Raw genomic sequence first — 22,590 nt, forward strand, 5'->3', positions numbered from 1 at the left:
TGCAAAGGGCCCTTTATTTATGGTTTCCAAGAAGTGAGTTAAACATTAATACCATACATCCACATATACACTTAGCTTGTGTATTTGGTCAGGACAGCTATGGCAGTGTTATCGTGGACAAATTGCTTATGACCCTGCCCCACGCCTTGTGATAGGCCAGCTTCCAAGATGGATAAGGGGGCTATAAGCAACATGAGGCTACTTAATAGGGATATTAAAACAGTACAGTGGAGAGGAGAGCAAACAGTACAAGGGTTTCCTTTCTCCTCCACCTCGTGTTCTCAGACATGAAGGGGAATTACCAACTTAACCTGAATGCTACGATAAAAAGAAAGGAAAAAGTGAGAGCAAATGAAGGGTGTTGAATCGGCCCCTGCTGAATGTTTGCGCACGCCTACAACAAAGCGTGACTCATTTCTTCTGAATGTTGGAAAGTCAAAGCCTTCCCCGCATTCTGACCTTGTACATATCAGCTTGCAGTTGCTAAACAACTACAGCAACACATTTTTACATTGTAAAATTATGAATGAGTGACTTATTCTATGCTTACACAGATTGAAGCACATCGAGCCCGCAGCACGTTAGGCTGAGCTGTTTTTAGTGGCCACAGCTACGCTTTTTGAAGATAAGGAAATGGTTCAAATACCAATGTAGTTTAATGAGGGTCTGCTTAATCTAATCTAATCTAATGTGAAATATCTGACAATGTGCCTGTCGATTTAATTCAACTGATAAAACTACTGAAACTAACTTCAACTTCAGGCAAAGTTTTGGCTTTCAAGGTTACAAATAAAAAACAGATCTCAAGGAAATGGAACACAAAAAAGTTCCTCTCACTTTTAGACACTCTCTGACAACATAAATGGTATTTTTCCTCATATAAAAACAATGAAAAACATTCTCCTGAGGCTGAATGTGAAAACAAATGATAGAAAAAGCAGCGTGAACGACTGTATTGTTATTATTAAATTGGTGCAGACAGCTGTGTAACCGCCCGCTCGAGTTGGAACAACGGACCTACGGGACGCATCAGGACGCCATTCTGTTGGAAAAAATGTGTGAGGGAAACAATGCCATCTTTTCCCGTATGCATTTAAAGCCCCGTAGTAAAATAACAACATGTTAAAAGTAAAAATCGGGACGTGACTTTTACCACCATTAAAAGCTCACAGCCTGAAAGTAAAGGAAACTGTTTAAAGAGGAGGATGAAGCGAGACCTAGACCTCGTTAATTGGGGGGTGGAGGGGGGTGAAGATCAGCTTCAACACTGTCATCACCAACATAACACAGCCAGTAAAGAGTCAGCCTGGGATTCCCGGTGCCTTAGCGAAAGCCCACCGCTGACAGCTGCAGCCACCGAAGGCGCTGCCAGGAACACGAGGAAAACATCCAACCCACTTTGGCTCAGAGTGTTTATCCCTCGACAATGATTTCCAATATTTTTTTGTGGATGCAAAACCCCGAGCTTTCATTGTTCTTGGCAGGGAGCTTCATGTTCTGGTTGGTGTTGACAAAAAAAAAACGGCTTAACGGCAATCGCTTGCGAATGTATAAAGCAGCTCATGGTTGCAACTGTTCTCCACCAAGGCTGAAGACGGGAAGCCAGATCAGGCCTTTATTGGGGATTGTAATGAACAATTAATTTCACTCGCATCTTATCTACTTATACTTCAATATGTTTAGTAAGGGTAAGAACCCAGGTGACGCAGTGCATCACGATGAGCTATTTCAACAGTTGGTGTGCTTTTGAGGCAGAGAGTCGCTACCCACAGAAAGAGCAACTCTTAAGTGAAACAAAGCCAGATTACCACATTTGTCTCCTCTGAATAAATACAGGGAGCATCTTTCTGTGTGGATAAAGGATAAGGCCCTGTGTAATGTATTTATGGTATTTGTTGTGTTATGTTTGTGCCGTGGCAGATGGCGTAGCCCTGCTTGGCGGTAGAATTTCTGAATGGGATTATGTAGAGTTAATTTCAAAAGTTATGGATGTGCTATTATGATTGTGTCACGAGCAGATGTATTCTCTCAGAGCAGCTTCTACATCACAATGTTACCAACAGGGATGATGGCGTCAGTAGGGATGGTGGCGTCAGTAGGGATGGCGGCGGCAGTAGGGATGGTAGCGGCAGTAGGGATGGTGGTGGCTGTAGAGATGGCGGCTGTAGGGATGGTGGCGGCAGTAGGGATGGCGTTAGTAGGGATGGTGGCGTCAGTAGGGATGGCGTCAGTAGGGATGGCGTCAGTAGGGATGGCGTCAGTAGGGATGGCGGCTGTAGGGATGGCGGCTGTAGAGATGGTGGCAGTAGGGATGGTGGTGGCAGTAGGGATGGTGGCGGCAGTAGGGATGGTGGCTGTAGGGATGGTGACAGCAGTAGTGATGGTAGCCGCAGTAGGGATGGTGGTGTCAGTTGGGATGGTGCCAGTAGGGATGGTGGTGGCAGTAGGGATGGTGGCGGCAGTAGGGATGGCGGTGCCAGTAGGGATGGCGGCAGTAGGGATGGTGGTGGCAGTAGGGATGGTGGCGGCAGTAGGGATGGCGGCAGTAGGGATGGTGGCGGCAGTAGGGATGGTGGCTGTAGGGATGGTGGCAGCAGTAGTGATGGTAGCGGCAGTAGGGATGGTGGCGTCAGTAGGGATGGTGCCAGTAGGGATGGTGGTGGCAGTAGGGATGGTGGCGGCAGTAGGGATGGCGGTGCCAGTAGGGATGGCGGCAGTAGGGATGGTGGTGGCAGTAGGGATGGTGGCGGCAGTAGGGATGGTGGTGCCAGTAGGGATGGCGTCAGTAGCTGCCACACCGATGGGCAGCCAGCGCCACCAATGGAGCTGCTCTTTAGCACGTTTAATGTAAGGAGACACTGTAAACCATGAGATAGAGTTTATGCAAGATAAACTACTTAAGTGAAACATTTGTGCTGTAGGGCTATGATGTGTGCCTTCTTATAATAACATGACGTGTGTATCAGGCATTACGTCCACTAACAGTTGAGTAAAACATTAAGCATCCAGGCCGCGAGAAATGACAATGCTCTAATTGCCGGCGCTCATCTCCATACAAATGTCCCGCGACTCCTCCACATTAGCGCCGGACATTTGCAGCCGTGACATATTGAGATGTAGTGCAAGAACCGTGCTCTGGGTACCAGGCGATGTGCGGCTAATGCACTTTGCTAATGTATTATTTAGAAAGCGGCCTTGTTAATTGAGTTTTAATGTCAGTGGCCGCTCTCCCACATGTGTTTGAGCGAGCACCGGGGAAAGTTTAGGTGTTGATGAATTACAGCCGGCCTCTCGTGGCAGCTCCAAAAGGTCAAGGGCGATGCACGGGGCAACGGCTCTTTTTATAGGAAAGCAGCTTTATTCATAGCTGTTAAACATCTTACACATGTTTAAAGTAAAGACTTTACAAATGCTCTGAAACAAAGTGTTGGATAGAAAAGAAGCTTTAGCTTTCATGTGCAATATGAACTGCACAGGAATAATGTGCCGCTGCAATCAACCAAGGCGTATATGTGCAGTGCATGCAAAGCCAATTAAAACCTCTATAACACCTGCGCAGCAGTAAGAGGAACTGAATCTCAGTTGGGAAATATCACAAGGTTTGTAAGTTGAAATTTGAATTCGCTCCCTGAATAAACAAGGATAAATTTGCATTTTAAACAGCAACACACTATGTGCTGCAGCTTTATGGAAATCATTAGTTACTCACTTCCTAGCAATTATTTTGCCAGTTCACCCCGCACGTTGTCTATGATAGGAAGGCGCAGAGAACGGCTCGAGTCTTTATGAGAATCACTCACCCAAAGCACAAGATAAAGCGGCGCAGTAACTTATTTCAAAAAATCCCAACTGGCTAATTAACATTGTGAATTCAACCAGAAAGTCCCTATTCCTTTCACTAGTTTAATTGCATTGATGTGTGAGCTACAATTTAACGGCTCAAATAGAGAGCGGCTTGCGCTCCAATAAATGACGGCGTTCCTTCACCTCAAAGACCGGAGCAGGACTTTTTTTGTTTTTTTTGATGTGGCATAATCAAGTTCCGCTTTACCTGAGCTCAATTGATGATTTAATGGACTTAAATGAGTTTTCCTTCCAAGGTTAATTATGAAGCACTGAATTGAATTTACCGCGATGCAATTGCTTATTTGTAAAAATGTCTTCAGTTCTAATGTGATTATTGGATTTAACTGAATATCAGCCAAAAGAGTGTCGTGTTCTGAAACTTCCCCATGAGTTTAAGTGTCCCAGGAAATAAACGACAATGAATGAGAATTAGGGAAGGGTCGTTCAAGTGCATTAATAACAATAAATGTCACCAAATTAAAATAACAAGTACCAACATTTAGATGATGTAAAAGCACCAACTTCGTCCCTCCCTTTCAGCCAAACAGCGTCCCACCCATCTCTAACAACGTAAAGTACTGCTCAGAAAGTGATTGCATTGTGGTGCCACTCATTAAAACACTACATGGTAAAAAAAAAATTGCACTTGATATCTCAGACAAGTGAGCTTAATGGCCGCCAGTGCTTGACCTTCTCCACGAGGCCTCCGCGTTAGTCATTCTCCGGCAATCCCAAATTGAAACAGAGCCGTGTAGCAACTGCGGAATATGTGCAGGAAGCGGACAAACGGGAAGCATGTATAGGAGACCGGCTACACAAGGGACTGCGTCCCCCTCCCTCAGAGGCTCTTTCTTCTTCTCTGCGGTAGTGTTGACGGACTGGGGACACGGTCTCCCAAAGGGGACGAGTACCAGAGTGTCGAGGTTCGTCTGAGGCCTCTGCGCTTAGGTTTCCCGCTATCGGGCTCATGGGCGTAGCGGCACATTTGGACTGTGATGTCCACAGCGACGGCGCTTCAGAGCAAAGCACCAGGTTGAAAATGACCCGTCTTCCACCCGGTGATTTATGGGTGTAATTCCTCCGGTTCGACACCGGTTGCTGCAGCATCCTCGGCGCAATCTGGAGCGACGATCGATGGATCGGGCCGGACGGAGGAAAGAATGTTGGCGTGTCACTCACGGGTTTTTAAAGCAAGCAGAACAATGCAAAGAAAGACAAAGTAAGACAATGTTTCAGGCTTCATGTTTACTGGACCTTCAACAGCTCATCCTTGGTTCAGCACCATAAAAATCTAACCTCCCGGAGCTTCTCATCATCACAGCCCCCCCCATCCCCCGCCGAACGGCCTGCGATTACCCTCGCCCTCCTTATGGCCACCCTGACGTTCATAAGGGAATCAATTGACAATCACAATTATGGAGAGTGAAAGCATGCAGCAGGTTCTATAAATGGAACAATTAAGATAATTGACTGTACAAGCCCCATTAACAAAGCCGGCTTTCAGCTCGGAGCTGCGATTAGATTCATTCTCATAATGGAGAAGCACTTGTTCCTCACTTGTTCTCCATTTCGCCCTCTTCAGTCCAGGTGCCGGTGACACCCGGCAGAGAAGGTTTCACGGTGGATCCCGATGATTTATTTGACTTCACCAGGGAAGCACAGCAGAGTCGACGCGGACACAGAGAGACCCAGAAGATCGTCACCGACCGATCTGTGGCTTGACTACACAAACACAACTAGCGGGAAATGTTTGACAATGGGTTTGGATTTTTGCGCGCAACATATATTTAAAAGTTCCATCAAGGAGTCAAAAACTAAGCTTTCTACTTCTAATAGCGAAAGTTGCACCGTGTAGGATTTAGAGGCATCCAGTGATGAGATTAAAAATTTCAACCAACTGAACTTCTGAAACCGTTTAATTTGTTAATTAAACAATTACGTTCTCATATATTCCGCAATTTCTGTCATTAGATCACGTTGTTCCTTCGGGGCGACCGATCTAAATGTGAAACACGACTCTCATCACCTCTTTAGCGCCTGTATTTCTGTCTCTTTTTTGAGGAGGCGAACAAGCACCAACACCTCAGCGAAAAGCCACACCGTGCTGTGCACACGGGCAGGAGCCCCGGTTTGTCCTGGTGGAAAGGTTGCGTTGAAAAAAATACTGATTTAACTTAAGCTCAAGTTAGTTCGGTTTTTGGTGTCCTGCCAAAAAAATAATGATAACATACCGAGGATTGTGCAAAGATAATTAAAAAGCAATGTTGTGCACAAAACGTGTCAAAAAAGGTGCCCCGTGATGTAATGTATGTAGGCCACTATGCCCGGTGACCCAACTACTGAACAGTTAGATTAACTAATGAAAGGCTGAATGTGTGAAAGGGTGAAAGGATGAGGGCTAGCTGGGAGTCAGACCCACGTGCCTCATGTGTGCATTCTGTGTTTCTGGAGACGCACTCGTGTTGCAAAGAGTCAATCATGGCCTGTGTGTGAGGGAGTTCATTATCCCAGTAATAGGAGCTGTGTGTGTGTGTGTGTGTGTGTGTGTTTCACTGGGAGGGGAACCAATTCTGTCATGCTAGTTCCTATTCCTTCCTTTTTTGTTCAGTGTGAGGCCGCGCGTTAAGTTACAAGCACCACACGCTCTCCCCCTCTATGGGTCTGTGTGCGTTGGACCACCCATCTGCAGGGCAGTCCCACGGCTTCCTCACGCCGCCGCCTCTCAAGGCCTGGCACGCATCACTCGTATGCGGCTGGAGGTTGGGACCGAGGCTTTTGCCGTTACGTTTTCCTTTTTTTCTCACATGTTATTCTACAGAACACCAGGCTCCCTTTCTGCGGTCGGCGCCTGTCCAATTCATTCACGGGTGACGTGCGTTCCTTCGGGCCGCTACGGCGGCGCTCCAGTGGCGCTCCAGCGGCTCGGGGGCCGAGAGGGTCACAGGTCACACCGCCGAGGGCGGGGCGGCTGCACTTATTGGACACTGGTGAATAGAATGATAAAAAAGCCATATAAGTCACAACACCACAGTAGCAAATTGTGAAACATATTACTTGGCAGAGACACAAGTGTGTTTTTTTTTTTTTTCTTCCTATCTGAGGAAACAAGAGCACACAGCTGCTTCAAGTTTGTCCTATTTCTGACCATCTGCAGTAAGAGCCCTTCATGATGTCTGTAACAGAAGACAAACCAAATACCTTTAGAGTCAACACAACCCTCGTCCCCCCCCTGCCGCTGAAAAACAAATAAACATGGGCTCACGCTAGGCGGCCCTGGAAAATCCACTCAGGAATTTCAAATACTCCTGCATTTATTTTCCATGAGGTCTTTCGGAGCAATCTTAACAATCAAAGAGGTCCATTTTGCTTGGGAGGAGAAAAAATATTGGGTAAATATTTTCAGGGAAACCGGTCATATTTGAAATGAAATGGCTTTACTCGCCCCCTGCCCTACGCTCTCCAAACAAGTGTACACGCGATAACACACACACACACACAAAGTTGTGCTTGAGACACAGATACACACACAATTGGCTTTTCTTCAGGCGCTGTCCAGGTATTTTTGGAATGATCAGTGCTGCTCCCCTGCCGCCTGACCGACTGACACGTGTGTGTATTTTTCCCCTGCACACTTTAAATTCAAACATCCCTCCTCCCTGCGACCGAAATGTCCCGTGTGTCCCGCGTGCGCGCGCCCGGGCCTGCAGGACAAAAAGGTAGGAAAATAATAAGAAATCATTATTTACATCACAAGAAAAACAAACAAACCCGGGAGGAAGGAACCTGCTGGGGAGGTCCAGGGCTCTTTTGCCTCAGAAATCCTTCTGATGTGGCTTAAGGCAGCCTGCCAGCTAAATCTAATATGGATTTATATACAAAGACATTGCTTAGTTTAACATAATGAATATTTAATCATGCGTGGACCCTTTAAAGCAATTTTGCGAAAAAATAATTGAAAGCAGACTTTGTCTCGAGGCTTGAAAAAAAAAAAAATGCAACCGCTAAACTGTTGACCCAAAGGAACCCAAAAAAATCTCACGCTGGATTAAATGTTTACACTGGTGGCATAAACTCTGATAAATGAGGTTAGGAATCAATGGGAGATAAGTCTGCACACATCTCACGCACCTGATGGGTGGTGAGATGTTAAGAGCTCCATCCCCAACCCTCCAGATGTTTGTATTCTCCTCGTTCACCGAGCCGCAAGTGAATAAAAACGTGGGAACGCAAAAAAAAAAAAATAAGAACACACCACCCGTGTGAAACGTGTGTACGGTTCATTAAGAGTGACTAAACATTCCACCACGTGCGCTAGTATTTTTGGCGGGCTTTGTTGTAGCTCGCGCACGCTGGAATATCCAAGGGTGCGGCCGATGCGAGCGGTGAGAGACTGATGTGGGAACGCGGCGTGAAAGAGATAGAAGAGAGCGGCCGACACCTCGTATTTCATCGCCGCCTGCGCGGTACGTTTTAATAAAAGTAAAGCCGATCACTGCGCTCCACCAGACATGACAAATGAAAAACGTTCATTACGAGAGCAAAGCCAAAGAACAGATGAGATAAAATACATCAGCAATAACACGTGAAATATATGAAATATTTTCCACAAGCATGACTTGTTTTTTGTATTTTTGCATTGACAAAGAAACCGCGACAATAGCGCTGCACAATAGAATCAAATAAATAACCAGACCTGTATTTAGACACATTTAAAAAATGAGAGGGTTGACGACATAAGCGGATTTGGGGGAAGGTGTTCGCTTGTGCAAAATAAAACAGGTCATCAGGTCTATTTGGTGATTCCCTTGCAGCGTTAATAAATCAGCTTAAAGGTGCGGCCTGACTGCTCCATTCGCCCCACAAAACTCTGCACTGCAATAACATGCGCCAGCGAGCACAGATTAATTTAATAACTCTTTAATATTCTTCGTGAAGAAGAAGAAGAAGAAGAAGAGGAGCACGCAGGGCGGGTGGGGAAAAAGGGCCGATCTGTTGAATAGGATATTGCTGCTGCAACAGATTGAATATTACATAATGATGTCATTTATATTCCATTGCAAGTGCCTCCCAGAGCTGGGGATGTGTCCGTGAGGCCAGAAGTGAGGCCGAGATGTAAAATAGTCGCTAACGACGGCTTAAATGTATCACCTTCAACCTAACGTTGTATCTCAATACAGGATGCTTATGATGCTGTGTTTATTATTTACTATTAAACACTTACAGTGCGTTTTATCAGCAGTCATTCTCTCCCACAAACTCCAAGATTTAAACAACTCATCGCTGTCGAGTGAAAACCATGAATCTCCAGTTTTTCCCATTTAATAACTTTTACTCACCTTTATAACAGACAGGATAAAACTACAGTATTTTACAAAAAGACGTAGAAATTCAAATAACTTTGTGCAGACGAGTGCAGCATTTTCTCATTTCCTACCTGGGAAATCAACCCCCCCCCTTCCTTCAAGGGGTCCAGGACCCCGACGTTGGGACCCACAGGTTCAACTTACAAACACGTGATCGGAGCGATGCATTGATTGCTACTTGGCTCATTAATGAACATTAAACATTAACACAGTTCACATGGCAAGGAAGCAGATGACTGTGAGCAGCCCTAAAGGAAAAATGATGATAAATATCTTATCAGCAAAACGAGGCACATCAAAATAACACGCCTGCATCGGAGGCAAGTGTTCAACACATCAGATGGCAAAGTGGTGCAGGGGGTGGAGGTGAAGCATGGAGAGAATAAACAGAGCTTGCAGACGCTGTAATGAGAATTTGCTCCATTTGGCAGTAGCCCGCAGCAAAGGTCTCCCATCTGTTTCCTATCGGAGGGGAGGGGGAGTCAACAGTGTGGAGGAGGAGGGATGCAAAGGGAAATACAAGAATGAATGGACCACAGTGACATCTTGCGGCGGCGGAGGACAAAGTGGAGGGTGTGGACGGACGCACGCATGCATTGTCTTTGTCTCTTGTGTACCCATATCTCCTCATAAGTACATGATGAATTATTTGTTTTTAGACATGGAAAAACACAAAAGAACGACATCATTCTGAACTAAAGAAGCAGCCTGTGTTCAAATATTAATTAAGTTTGATCAAATACATGTCGATGATATTAAAATAAACTTGAATTTGACCCTTTATGGACGTACGACGCCATACGAGCCCGGACAATAACTTGTGTTGGCTTAAGAGTCCGGTGTTTTAATTATGTCAGGAGAGAGAGCAGTCTGAGCTTTGTCCTTGTGTTCCCTTCTCTAAAGAACGTGGGAGTCGGCCGACAGTGACAAAAGATTTGTGTGCATATCAAGTGACGGTCGTTTGTGCAGCAAGATTAAACACGAAGGTCAATGTTGAACCTGTAAAAGCACTCGAACAAAGAACGGCATTACAGTCGTTATTAATGTGTGTGTTTAAACTGGGCACACACACACACACACACACACACATGTTTAGTGTGTGTGTGTGTGTGTGTGTGTGTGTGTGTGTGTTGAGGGAGTGTGAGAGGCTTTTAGCAAGATCAACAGGCAAGGCAGGTAAACAGGCTCAACGGCAGCCATCACCTGTGGAGGATGTTACAGCTTTACCGAGCACACAAGCCCCACATTTGACTTTTAAACTGGGAAAACTAAATACGATGGGATTTTCCCCGGCCGCATGCAGGATGTTGGCAGCACAATAAGTACATGTGTCTGTCATCAACTGGTCACACACAAACGGGGCTTTGTCAGGCATCTGAAAGATGGTTTTATGCGATTCTCATCTTCCAACCATCCGTGATGGTTGTTTTTAATCGATAGAGACTTGGCCTCCCTGCATCATCCTTAAAAAGGGTCACTTCATGAAGATATGAAGCCAACAGCATGAGACACAAGATGTTCACCGTTTCACCCAAAAGCACAACCTTAGCTGACCTTTGACCCTAACTAATTGGTGGCACAACAGCGTGGCGCCTTTTCATTTAACCTTTATTTATCCGCTTTGCTTTTCAAAAAGGAGTCTTTGCCGAGACTTCACACACCAAAACACAAACAACAACAACAAAAAGCTGAACAATGAAAGAAATGTCATTCCTGGAACACATCCTATTGCATGAAGCCCATCTTGGGCCACTGCATTTTTTACAGTTGCTACACGTTTGTTTTACCATCACAAATGTGATAAAACTCTGTTGACTTTCACTTGACGAGATATGGTCTAATGCAAGAGATCTGGACCACGGAGGTTCAACCTGGAAATTAAATGGGAGACAAGGGAACGTAGAGCAGCTCCAAACCTCCATTGTTTACTCACGTACACACAGAAGGCTGTACAAACACCGCCTGTTGACTCGGGAGGAGACGCAGGAGGGAGGTGAAGGGGGGGGGGGGGGGGGTTGTAGAGCAGGCTATCTTGCATCGTCAAGACAATGGTGGACGAGAGGGTCACTTAAAACATGGCGGTTCGTCATGATGGCTTTTTTTTATTATTATTATGGTGCAAAACACGGCATTTGTTTAGAAAAAAAACACATGCAACTGGCGACAGATAACGATATCAAACAAAGTGGCTCCATCTACAGATGTTCATATCTACACCAAAGATAATAGAAAAAGGCCCCGTCTGAACGGCCCTCATCGGCTCCACACAATAGAGTGAGACAGTTTAAGCTCACCTCCGGCTTGATTGGAGACGAAGCCAAAGCGCAACGATCGACGAGCCAAGATTCAGAGACCAGAGATCTTTGCATGTTGCTACAGGAACCAGCGGGACACAAGACACGCAATGCAGAAATATAACACTATGAGTCAGAAATGAGAAAGCAAAGAGCAGCAATGAGCTTCTACGATAGTGTGTTGCTACGATAGCAAAGCAAACAGCAGAATCGTGCAGTGTGCTCTTGCATCACAGGTATCGTGGAACTCCTCTGTGCGAGAACGATGTTCTCATTCAAATAAACAGCAGCCTGTGAATTTGCTCCAAAAGATTTATTTTGTCCACCAGCAGCAAAACAACCATGACGGCCATGTGGTTGTATAAAGACTATAATATATCTTTATACTCAAGTATTTGCTGCAATCAGTTTGCTAGTAAGGAAGTGTGATATTGCAGGAGTTTCACTCTGTCGCCGTTTCCAACGGGAATCTGTTTATTAACTGTTCAGACTCGTACAAATCCACTTCCACGGTCAGGAAGTGTCACACTTTGGTGGTGGGGGGGGGGGGGTCTCACCATGGCAACCGTAGTCCTGAAGTAATAGTCTCCATAGGCACAGCTTACAGAGGGGTCATGTTCACAGTGAAGCTCGGAGACAGAACAGATCAACACAGGAAATTACTCTTATTTGACCTGAGATTTTAGCCCCGCCATGAAATTATCAAAGCACCTTGTACGACCTCGGGGGGGGGGGGGCTCTCTTTGTTCCTCTAACCTAATAACTGCCTTCCATAGTCAATTTGCAAAGTGCACGTTACTGAACACTCACACGTTTAGGCTTCAGTTGCTTTGAAGTGAAGTTTCAATCTCAGGGAGACACATTAATGACATCCAGGCAGACAAAGAATTCAGCCAATCGGTGAACTCGTCGTCCCGGTTGCCCGGCCCTCTCGCTGCAAAACAGTATCAACGATGCAGCACGGCATCCTGGGAAGACGACCAGCTGCTACTGAGTGACTCACAAGCTTAAACTCATCGGGCTGCTTCAGGGCTGGAAAGTAACTCTGAAAAGAACTTTTTAGGTGAAACCAAATAGATCAAGAATTGACATCCTGATGGCTCAGATCTGAATAAGGTATCTGAAGCTCTACTTCCACCTGCTGGTCACATTATGAACTACAACTTTTGCTTCACGCTAAATAAATGGGATTGCTTACACATCTTACTACTCCTTTTAACAAAAGAATATTAACAAAAGCTGCTAAAACCCAACAAATCAACTAAGGAATGAGACTGCTTAAAGAGACATTGTGGTGCAAATGACTTATTTCTGTCAGAAAGGGCAAAGAAAAAAAATATATATTCCCAATGATTGACGGTATAAATGTGAAGACCTGAATGAATCAGAACAGAAAATATATTCAGGGAAAATTAAAGAAATGGAAATTCCAAATGCCTTAAAACCAGGCAGCCTTCATTAGTTGAAACAGGTCGGGTTGGAATACATTTAATGCCAACAAAAAGAGCATGTTACACGTCTCAGGAGGAGCTGTTTCAATAAACAGAAGTAAAAAACTTCATAATATATTTACAGTCAGTCCAAGATTGATTTTTAGCAAAAATCTACTTAACAGCTTTATATGTACAGGTGACAAGGGCATCCTAAAACAACTGCTTAAATCAGCTCTATTTTTTGTTGTCAGTTGTATATAAATTTTAACATCCAATAAATGAAAAACAAAACCAAAAAAGGCAAGCAATGACCATATAAATAAAAAATAAAAATGGTCTGTTGTTCAGAAGCTCAAATCTTATTTTCTTTGGGTAACGGTAGAAAGGAAGCGAAAGATCAATCAAAAAGCATTAAATGAATCATGACATATTCATATTTGGCAACTGAATGTGCCCATCCGTAAGAGGTTCAGCATTAAAAAACAAAAAAAACACATTAATGCCGCAAATCACACCTACCATTGACACATTCTAAAGGCTATGATCAAAGTAGAATCACTCCTAATCAAAAAGCCTCAGCTGCATAGTTTCACTGCGGTGCGTTTGCTGTTCAAGGACAAAGTCTCTTCATCTGCCCGACGGCTTAATAAGGCTTCCTGCGTCTGGAAGAAAAAGACCTCAATGAACACGGTTTTATATCGAAGGCTACAAAATATTAATACACGAGCAGACAAAAACACACATGGCAGTCGACTATTTTACTTCTAAAAGGCTTTAAAAAAAACCTCATTATTAATTACAATCCTGCAGCAGTCTTATTTAACATATTAAAAAACACACACACACACACACACACACACACACACACACCACACACACACACACACTTACTTTTGATATCCAAAGCCTGAGCTTGTGCTTGCAACTGGAGCCTGGGTGGGGGAAGAGGGGGTTGTAAAAGGTGAACACGTGAAATAGGAATATGGAGACAAAAAAAATGTAATTGAGATACAACTGGTTGAAGCCTCGACACACGGATAGGTCGTGTAAAATATTATATTAGTATATGTATGTATGTGTGTGTGTGTTAAGTAACACACTAAATGACCAGAAGGCCCCGGGGTCAAAGGTTATTTAACCAAACAGACGCTTACCCTGTTTTCTATGTCCTCCATCTGTGAGGCTCCTTCTCCAGAGCCTGAACGCCGCTTGCGACTGAAAGCAAAAACATAAAGTTATGACATTTGAAAAGAACAAGATATTATATAATTGTTGTAATGTGTTTCATGAGATAAAGGCCAGATGAATTAGTCTCGCCCTGCGAACATGAACGTAGTGAAGGTTACCCACCGAGTATCAGCAGTGATTCATACATTTTTTGGTTTTAGATTGACGTTTGATTAAATGTGTAAAAAGGGAAATGTTCATTTTAACTCCATGTTTTTAGATATGATTGGGCCTGAAATGACATGAATCTTCCAAATTAGAGCTCCGGTTTGGCATGTTGCTGTCGGTAGAACAGCTGTTATCCGTTCATAATATTTCAGTGTAGTACTCTGCTAAACACGTACCTTGATGCTAATGGCCACTCTTGTTTTAGCGTCTCTGTGTCAGTGAACTGCACCGCCTGTCCTCCGCCTCTCGTCTTAAAAACGTTGCCCTAGAGAAGAAAGAAAAAAAAAAAAGAGGAAAAAAAGAAACTCTCAAAACGTCCGGGAGGAGAAAAAAAACATTGTCAAAAAAAAAAAAAAAAAAAAGAAGTAGCCGTTGTACAGCAAAATATAAAATAGTCACCATGTAATTAAACAGAACGTGATTAAATCAAACTCATGCAACTAATCAAATGAATCAATTACTTTTTACCTTGATCAACTTGGTCTCGATCTCCCCGTCTGAGGCAAGCTCTTGATGTCTCAGCACATACTTGTGGCATTTGGACAGAGCTTTCTCATTCGGGGTCGACACCCTGATTGCATTGGGCAAGATTGGCTGCAAGATCGTGTCTAGGTCCAAATTAGAAGGTGGTTTGTGGTCTACCCATTTCTCCCCACCCGCAGAGTGAGAGCGCCGGTGCGTCGGGCGGACCGGAGCGGCCGCCTGCCGATCCCAGCGTGAGAGACAAAACCAGGAAGTTATTCACACGTGACACCGCCGGGGATCATTTCAAGGTCGCCGGGGGTTTAGCAGAGACAGCATTGGCTTGTGGTGAAAACATGCGTACTGCTGGAAGCCCGAGAGGGACGGGGGATGTCCCGCCACGGAGGTCTTTCATAATTTCCGGGGACACAAGTGTCGAGCATATAGACTCATGTAGATTCTTCACTCACAACAGTAATCTGGCCTTCCAGCAATACACATTTTCATCAAGTAAAAGCGCACATTGCATTGAAGGCGGCCCAGTAGAGTGAATAGCAGTCAGCATGCAAAGTGAGGAAATGGGTGAAGAAATGAGGACTACATGCAAACAAAACGTTACTGTCCACATGAAAACATGTGGACGGTCAGTCTGAAAGTGAATCCATTCCGTTTGGTCCCCACATACAGAGCAGGTCAAAGGATACGATTCACTCATTTTGGAAGGAAGATTTCATGGTTGTCAGTCAGCCAAATGATCAGACTTCATGGCCGTTTCCTTCCACTTTACTTCGCAATTAAAGGTTGCTTCTCCCCCGTACTCATCTCTGATCTAAGGTCTATGAATATCTGATAAGTAAACATGCAGCTTTTGCATCAGTCTCTTAAAATGTGCGACACTCCCACATGCCAGCGAATGCACGCTTCCTTTTGGCGCCGATAGTCTGTCATTTCACGTGCTGCTACTGAATGCGTTCGAGTGGCGAGGACGACGCAGTACGAGACAAAAACTACGGCTACTGCAGAAAGCAGCTAGCAACAGAAATAGTCCCGCCCCGATGCAGCGCTTCTACTTGATGCATTTCTACACATGCGGACATCTACCGACACGGGAGCAGGTGTCACTGAGACTCCATAACAAACACACACACACACACTGACCCTTGTGCCTGGCTCAAGGTCTAGCCCATAGACGGTCGGCGCGGCGGCCTCGGTCTCCGCGGCCCAGCGGTGGCCTCTCCTGCGCCCCACGCTGCTGGCACCGCGGCACGCGGCCGGCGTCCGGCTCGTGCACGGGGGAGTCCCAGAGTGCGTAGCGTGGCTGGCCGCGGTTACGGGGAACCTGTGCTCCCAATCAGAGATGCACGAGGCTACCGAGGGATAAGCTGAGGAGGTGGTGGAGGAGGAGGAAGAGGTGTCTGGGTGAGCGTCCTGATCGGCCCTAACATTACCCCGGGTTCGGTGGGAGGGAGTGTGGTTGAGTTCCTGAAACGTGACGAGGAAACGGGGCCAAGCATTGTGGGTGTTAGGAGCTCCGGAAGAACACAAACACAACAGGGTGATACAGAACAGACGCCGCCGTGTACAGGAAGCACGTTCACATTTCATCATCATGCAAAACGTCCGGATCAGATCAGCGATTGACGAGGGGACGCCGATGGAACACGCGGTGCTACAATGACTCACGTGAAGCGGTGACGGCGAGGCGGACCTCCCCATGTTGTGATCTCTCTCCCTCGAAGGCCTCTCGGGTTTGTCTGGACGCTCGGGGGGGAAACCTCCTCCTCCTCCTCCTGCTGCTGCTGCTGCTCCTCCTCCTGCTCCGCTGCTGCTCTCCGACACGATGGCCTTCAGCTGCTTCAGCTTTTCATCCTTCACCCACAACTTGTTTTGCATCTCCAGCTGCTTGGCGTTCACTCTTCTCTCCTAAATAGAAAACGACAGAACTCATCGTCCAATCCCGGATGTCAAAACTGCCTGTTTTTAAATGAGCAATAAGTTGAAAAAATATATATTTTTACCAGCCACAAAGAAAAAAATGTTATTTCTCACAGAGCCAGAGCTTGTTATTATTTTTTAGAATATATAGTGGAAGTCAGGAACAATAAACAATGGGTTATTTATTCTTCTTCTATTGTTGTCATAATATATAATGACCTGATTTAAATATATATTCATTCTGTAAGATTATAGAAGTTATGAGATCACACTTACACGCAGCCCCACGTGTGTAAGTTTATACCAAACTGTTCCCTTAATGTGCGAAGCACAGCAGAAAGTAGGGCCACTTACACACTCCTTCTCCCACTTGTGCTTGGTGTCGGTCACCATGCCCTGCATGCGCTGCTCCATGCGCCTCCTCTCCGCCTGCTCCCTCTGCAGCCGCTGCTCTCGCGTCTCCAGCTCGTTCCGAAGCGATCGCTTGTCCTGCTCGTACATGTCCGTGGTCTTCTGCAGGATGTCCACCTGAGGAGGACGGGCAGTCACAGCCGTAAGTACGAGCTCCTCAAACAACGAGGGGATTCACACCTCCTTGCTTTTTATGAACACGCCTGAGAGGTCGCAGACCAAAAGGAGGTTTGTCACCTTGTATTCCAGCGTCTTGGATTTTTTCTCTAATCGTTCCAGCTCCGTCTTCTGGCTGATGATGATCTTTTCTTTCTCGCTCAGTTTGCACCGTTGATCTTGGAGGAACGTCTCTTTCGCATTTAACTGACCGTCAAACTGCTGAACCATAGACCTCAGCGTGGTGGCTGGGGGAAGAACATTGGTGTTATACAGCTGCAACAAACTCAGTGGCTGGAGAAGAGAAGAAAAAAACCGAGTATCACCAGTTTAAATAAATGGGAGGTATATTTGCTGAACTAAATTAATTAATTCACTGCTACCTGCAAAAATGGCTCCATTATAAACCACTATTTGTAGTTCAGAATATGCACCCATACCGGTTTTGTCAAATTGCTCCGACATCATCTGACGGACACGAAGCCTCCGTTCCAGGATCTCGATGAGGCGAGGCAGCGACTGATCGTCTGCCGGGTCCAGCAGCTCAAAGTGAGGCAGAGCCGGAAGGCTTTCCACCAGCTGATTCATGAGAGCCGGGTCGTCTACTGGGAGAGGAAAGAGTTGCGTTACATTCTTGAAATCTGACATGTGAGCGTGCGATAAGAGCACAAGTGGCGCGGAGGAGGGCGATTTACCGGCACTGCTTGGACGGCCTCGCTCTTCCAGACGCTGCGACAGCTCGTCCTTGAAGGCCCGGGCTCGGTGTCTGCGACCTGCAGCCAGGCCGTAGATCGGCCGGTCGATGGGCCGCGCCACCTCCACCTCCTGGGTCATCTCCGCAAATCGCATTACCAGCTGCAGCACAGACACACACACACACACCAGACTGCCGTTAGAAACACCCTCCCTGATGTCTGCTGGGGTCTTGGAGGAAATATACGGCCCAACTCTAAACCAATGGACTTTACATCGAACCATTTTGTCTAATTCGAAACAAGCAAACGGTGTCCCTGATAGTTCAGCATTGTAAAAGGAAAAGAACATTTATTTCCTTTCCGATGAAGCAACAATTCTGCAACACAAATACAAGTTCTCACCATAGTTTCTTCATAGTCGTCGGCCTTTGGGTTGACGCACACAATCATCCTGACTTTTCCTTCTCCGTCAAAGTAGTTTTTAAACAGATGTGTGACTTTAGAGTCCCTGTATGGCACCATCTGTAAGAAGATAAAGGCTCTGTGAAACTGCCCCAACGCAATGGTATTACCAGTGACCACAAGCAGGAGGCGTCGCCGCCCATGATATAAATATATTATTCAGTGATGAACGGATGATGAAATAACCTTATTAGTTCCACACATCTGGTTTTCACGCAGGACTTCCATGCATGTGCGCAGTGTCATCAAGGACTGGTTGATGTTGCCTGTAAATGACACATTACCAGAGTCGTTTTTTAAATTGAATACATTTTTTCTGTCTGAAATCCCCTCGTGGTTGATTTCAGATGGAAACGCACGGAAAGACATGAACCGACCTGCTTCGCGGAGACGGTTTCCCTCCGCTCTGGTTCTGCTGGTGCGTTCGCTGCCGGCCAGGTCCACCAGACACAGCTGGCTCACGCTCACCTGGTTTTTGTCCTGCAATTAAAATAACACGCAGTCAGTATCAAACTGTGTGGCAGAAAAGAAAAAAAGGGGGGGGGGAAATCACCCGTTATCTTTGAATATTTATTAACGAAAAGAAGCCAATGATGAAGGCTGCATGTCACCTGCAGAATGTGGTCCCCGTCCGCATCGAGCGGCGCCTGGGCCAACTTCACCGTGAACACGCTGTGGGAGCGGCTGGATTCTCGGTTAAGCTCAGTGTTTGCTATGCGCCTTTTCTTCTGTCCTAGAGAAAGAGAGAGAGCATCATCCACACAGCGGGTGAAAGGAACAAAAAGACGGGGTAAAAACTAAAAAAAGGGTCAAATTGTTACCGGTACTTCTATTGTTAGAGACGTTTGCTGCTGCCGTGCAACAATGTGACCCAGAAATGTCATGGCTGCCTTGTTATATATATAGTAAATATATTCAACTCAAATATTCTAATTGTTTAGTTGAGGAGAAGAAAAAAAAGCCAAGAATGAAAAGCTTACAGCCCCAAACTTGGTAACCTAAAAATTGCGCTACCTGTCAAATAACATGAAATATGATACAAAAGCTATAAAAACTATAGTAAAAAAAAAAAAGACCTATTACCACGCACCTTTCCAAAAGATTTCAAAGGCCTCCTCCGTCGATTTGACCTCCACTTCTGTGCAGCCCGCCACGTACATGTTGTGGTTCTGATCTTCTCGGAGAATCTTGGATTGAGGCGGTCTGAAAAAAGTTGACGAAAAGAATAAACATAGCGCAACTCGACAGTGTGTCGCTTTACGGAAACAAGCGACCGAATGTAAAATGATGGTTGGTGTCATCGTTAGAACAAAATCCATGGGGACGCATCGAAGGGTACGGACCCGTGGGCACAAAGTTTGAGCCATTCAGGAAAGTTCTGCATCTCCAGACTAAACAGCAGGGAGCCAAACCGCTACCAAAATGACAGAAAGCCACACAGGGGTAACGACAGGGCTAACTGATGACCTATGGGACAGCAGCTACGAATACTATGTAATATCCAACTATTGTACTTTCACATGCATGAACTCATTGTACCGTACTGACGTGCCTCCACCGAGCTTTGCTGATAAAAAGTGTTTTCCCAATATTCACTACCTGCAGAGACATCTCGTGTATATAAAAAGCACCAATAATAAACCTGGATACAAATATGCGTTTTAAAGACAATCACAAAAACGGCATTGCGACAAGAACAATGGTTTAAATGCTGTCCCTTACTTTGAACGGATGGGGTCGAACGGAGCATCTTCGAGGAGATCGTAGATATAGTTGTTGTAGATCTCGATGTAGGACACAAAAACGCTGTAACAACAGTCTTCGTCCACATTGTCGGATTTGCACGCCTCCTCTGAGCTGATCATATCCGCAAACTCCGGGTCGGGCCTCTGCCTGAAGGAAGAAATAATAAATAAAAAAAACAGCGTCTTCATTAGCAAATTCAGTTTCCTCTAAATGCTTGCGTAGGTAGTTGTCACACCACAGAAAGCAGAGACAGCAAAAGAGCGGAGTGTAGTTACCTGGAGGATGGCGTTTTGGGCACCGACGGCTGACTGTCTCGCTTCTGTCTCTCCAGGAGAGCATCAACTTGACCCTGGATCTCCATCCCGTTTTTTTCATCCGGTTTAAACACCTGATGAAGAATACATTTAAAAAAAAAAAATCTCCCACCGCCCCAAAAAGATAACTTTGAAAAAGCCAAAACAAGGAAGATTCTTACAAATCTTTTGGCCTGAAAGGGGCCGATGGTGTTGAAGAGCATATCTAGACAGCGGGGGAGGAGCCCCCCCTCACCAGGTGAGCCGGTCATGGTGAAGGTCTTACCGCTTCCAGTGACACCGTACGTAAACAGCAGCCCTGCGGACACGGAACATTCCACACACAGCAGATACGTTATAACTCACCAACAAAATCATCACATCATTCATTATTTGCAACAGATTCGGGAAACTTGCACAAAAAGAACAAATGAATTCACTCACCATTTTTACAATGAATAAGGTCCTCTATCAGAGGCTTGGAAACGTCCCCAAACAGCTCCATTTGAGTGGTATTAATACCAAATACTTTTTTAAATGAGTACTGTGTCTAAAAGGACAAACATAAAACACACAGTAAACGTAAAATCACCCCGAATAAACAAGATTGTGTTAAAGAAAGTATCACGTGTCGGCCGTTTTTACGGCGGGACACACACTCGCCTCTTTGTACTCCCCGTTGCGGTTTGCTTTGAGCCCATCGGGAGCGTGGAGCTGTATGGTGGAGCTGCTGATCATCTCAACGCAACACTCCTCATTTTCTGCTCCGAGTGGACGTATTCGACAGTACACCTAAGGAGGATGGACGAAGAGATGAGGTCTCCGGGGGACGAAAACTGGGAGAACCACATTCAGGCGCACTTTATTTCCACTCGCTGCCCTGAGGCCAGTGCAGGTGGATCAACGCATATTCGTCCTGACCTGGTTGACCTGCAGGTGTTCACTTACCCCGACAGGATCTTTCTCTATGTTGGAGGCCTTTTTAGGGCCCGGTCTCCGAGGAGTCTTCCCTTTGCTGCGAGTGACAAAGAAATGTCACAATCAATGTGAAAATGCACCGAATTGATCAAATGAGTTACACACATCAGCTCACTCTGATGTCCAATTCGTTCCCAAACTCTTTGACACCAAACTGAGAAAAATGCTTCTTTGTGTCTTATGTCACCTGGAAGACTGTCCTCCAAGTTGTAAAGACCCTTTTAACAGGATTATCCTCAATAGGAACAAATGCTAAATGTAAATATGCTTAGAGCCAACTAAACAGCTATGTGTAAAACCACTTCAGTAAAACAAGATATGTTTTCCAATATAGTATTTCGTTCTGTGAAATCTATACCTAATCTCCTCACTTGGCCTATAGTTAACTACCGTTCAGTTAGCTCAATTAGCCGCGGTATTATTGCTCACGACAATTCAAATAGCTCATGCTCACTTGCAGTTCCATTTTTTAAAAACAAACAAAGACGACGTGCAGCCCTTGTCATAGACACATAAAACACATGGATGATAACGTCGGTTGAGTGCGCTCGTTCACCGGTTACCAGTCAACCGGTTAGCGCTCTACACGGCGAGCTATGCTAACAATACGAAGCTAACACTCCTCCTCCGAACTGCTGCTAGCAGCTTACGTGTGATACGTGTGGATCACATTGCTAGCAAAATACATGGTTTCTAGACTGCTAATGTTACCAGTGTGTCGCGTTATGTGTGTAAGAAAGATTGTTACTCACTTTAGTCTCTGCATTGTTTGTGTTGTTGAACTCCTCTCCGCTGAACACAGAGCGCCTCTTCTCGATTTGAAAAATTCCCTCTGTGAACCGTTTTTCTGAGTCGTTAATATTTAAACCAATCACAGAGCAGATAGGGCAGAGAGCACCGGAAGTCCCGCCCTCGGGGACAAATCCACATCCTCGCTGGATCTCAAGGTCCAGTAATAAACTATAACAAACTAAGACATTTAAGCCTCGGAAAATACTCAGAAATAATCTTATTTCATTCAATATTTTTTAGCCAAATTAATCAAGCCGTTACCAAGTATGAATAATAAAACAGCATGTACAATATACACAAATGCCTGTTGAATAAAATTACTTGATTCT

General features: G+C 45.3%; 1 protein-coding gene across 7 annotated transcripts; it reads right to left on the bottom strand.

Moving 5' to 3' along the window:
• Positions 1–12,975: 12,975 nt before the first annotated feature.
• On the bottom strand, positions 12,976–22,324 carry LOC120812450 (kinesin-like protein KIF23). 7 transcript variants are annotated; one of them, XM_040168412.2, is made up of 23 exons: positions 22,222–22,324; positions 21,440–21,506; positions 21,155–21,283; positions 20,936–21,041; positions 20,674–20,810; positions 20,474–20,586; positions 20,175–20,345; positions 19,543–19,655; positions 19,064–19,185; positions 18,830–18,932; positions 18,639–18,718; positions 18,393–18,512; positions 17,991–18,150; positions 17,736–17,897; positions 17,377–17,543; positions 17,083–17,256; positions 16,477–16,716; positions 15,952–16,275; positions 14,800–15,033; positions 14,508–14,596; positions 14,091–14,151; positions 13,828–13,868; positions 12,976–13,598 (listed from the first exon to the last, which is right to left on the bottom strand). In XM_040168412.2, exons 1-23 carry the CDS (start codon positions 22,233–22,235, stop codon positions 13,580–13,582), a joined length of 2,946 nt encoding a protein of 981 aa, XP_040024346.2. In that variant the 5' UTR covers positions 22,236–22,324; the 3' UTR covers positions 12,976–13,579. The 7 variants fall into 7 exon arrangements, with proteins under 7 accessions (XP_040024346.2, XP_040024336.2, XP_040024382.2 ...); XM_040168402.2 differs by having other exon boundaries at positions 17,736–17,900; XM_040168448.2 differs by lacking the exon at positions 15,952–16,275.
• Positions 22,325–22,590: the final 266 nt, after the last annotated feature.

This window comes from Gasterosteus aculeatus, chromosome 12 (genome assembly GCF_964276395.1).
Source record: "Gasterosteus aculeatus chromosome 12, fGasAcu3.hap1.1, whole genome shotgun sequence".
In the NCBI taxonomy this organism is placed as follows: domain Eukaryota; kingdom Metazoa; phylum Chordata; class Actinopteri; order Perciformes; family Gasterosteidae; genus Gasterosteus; species Gasterosteus aculeatus.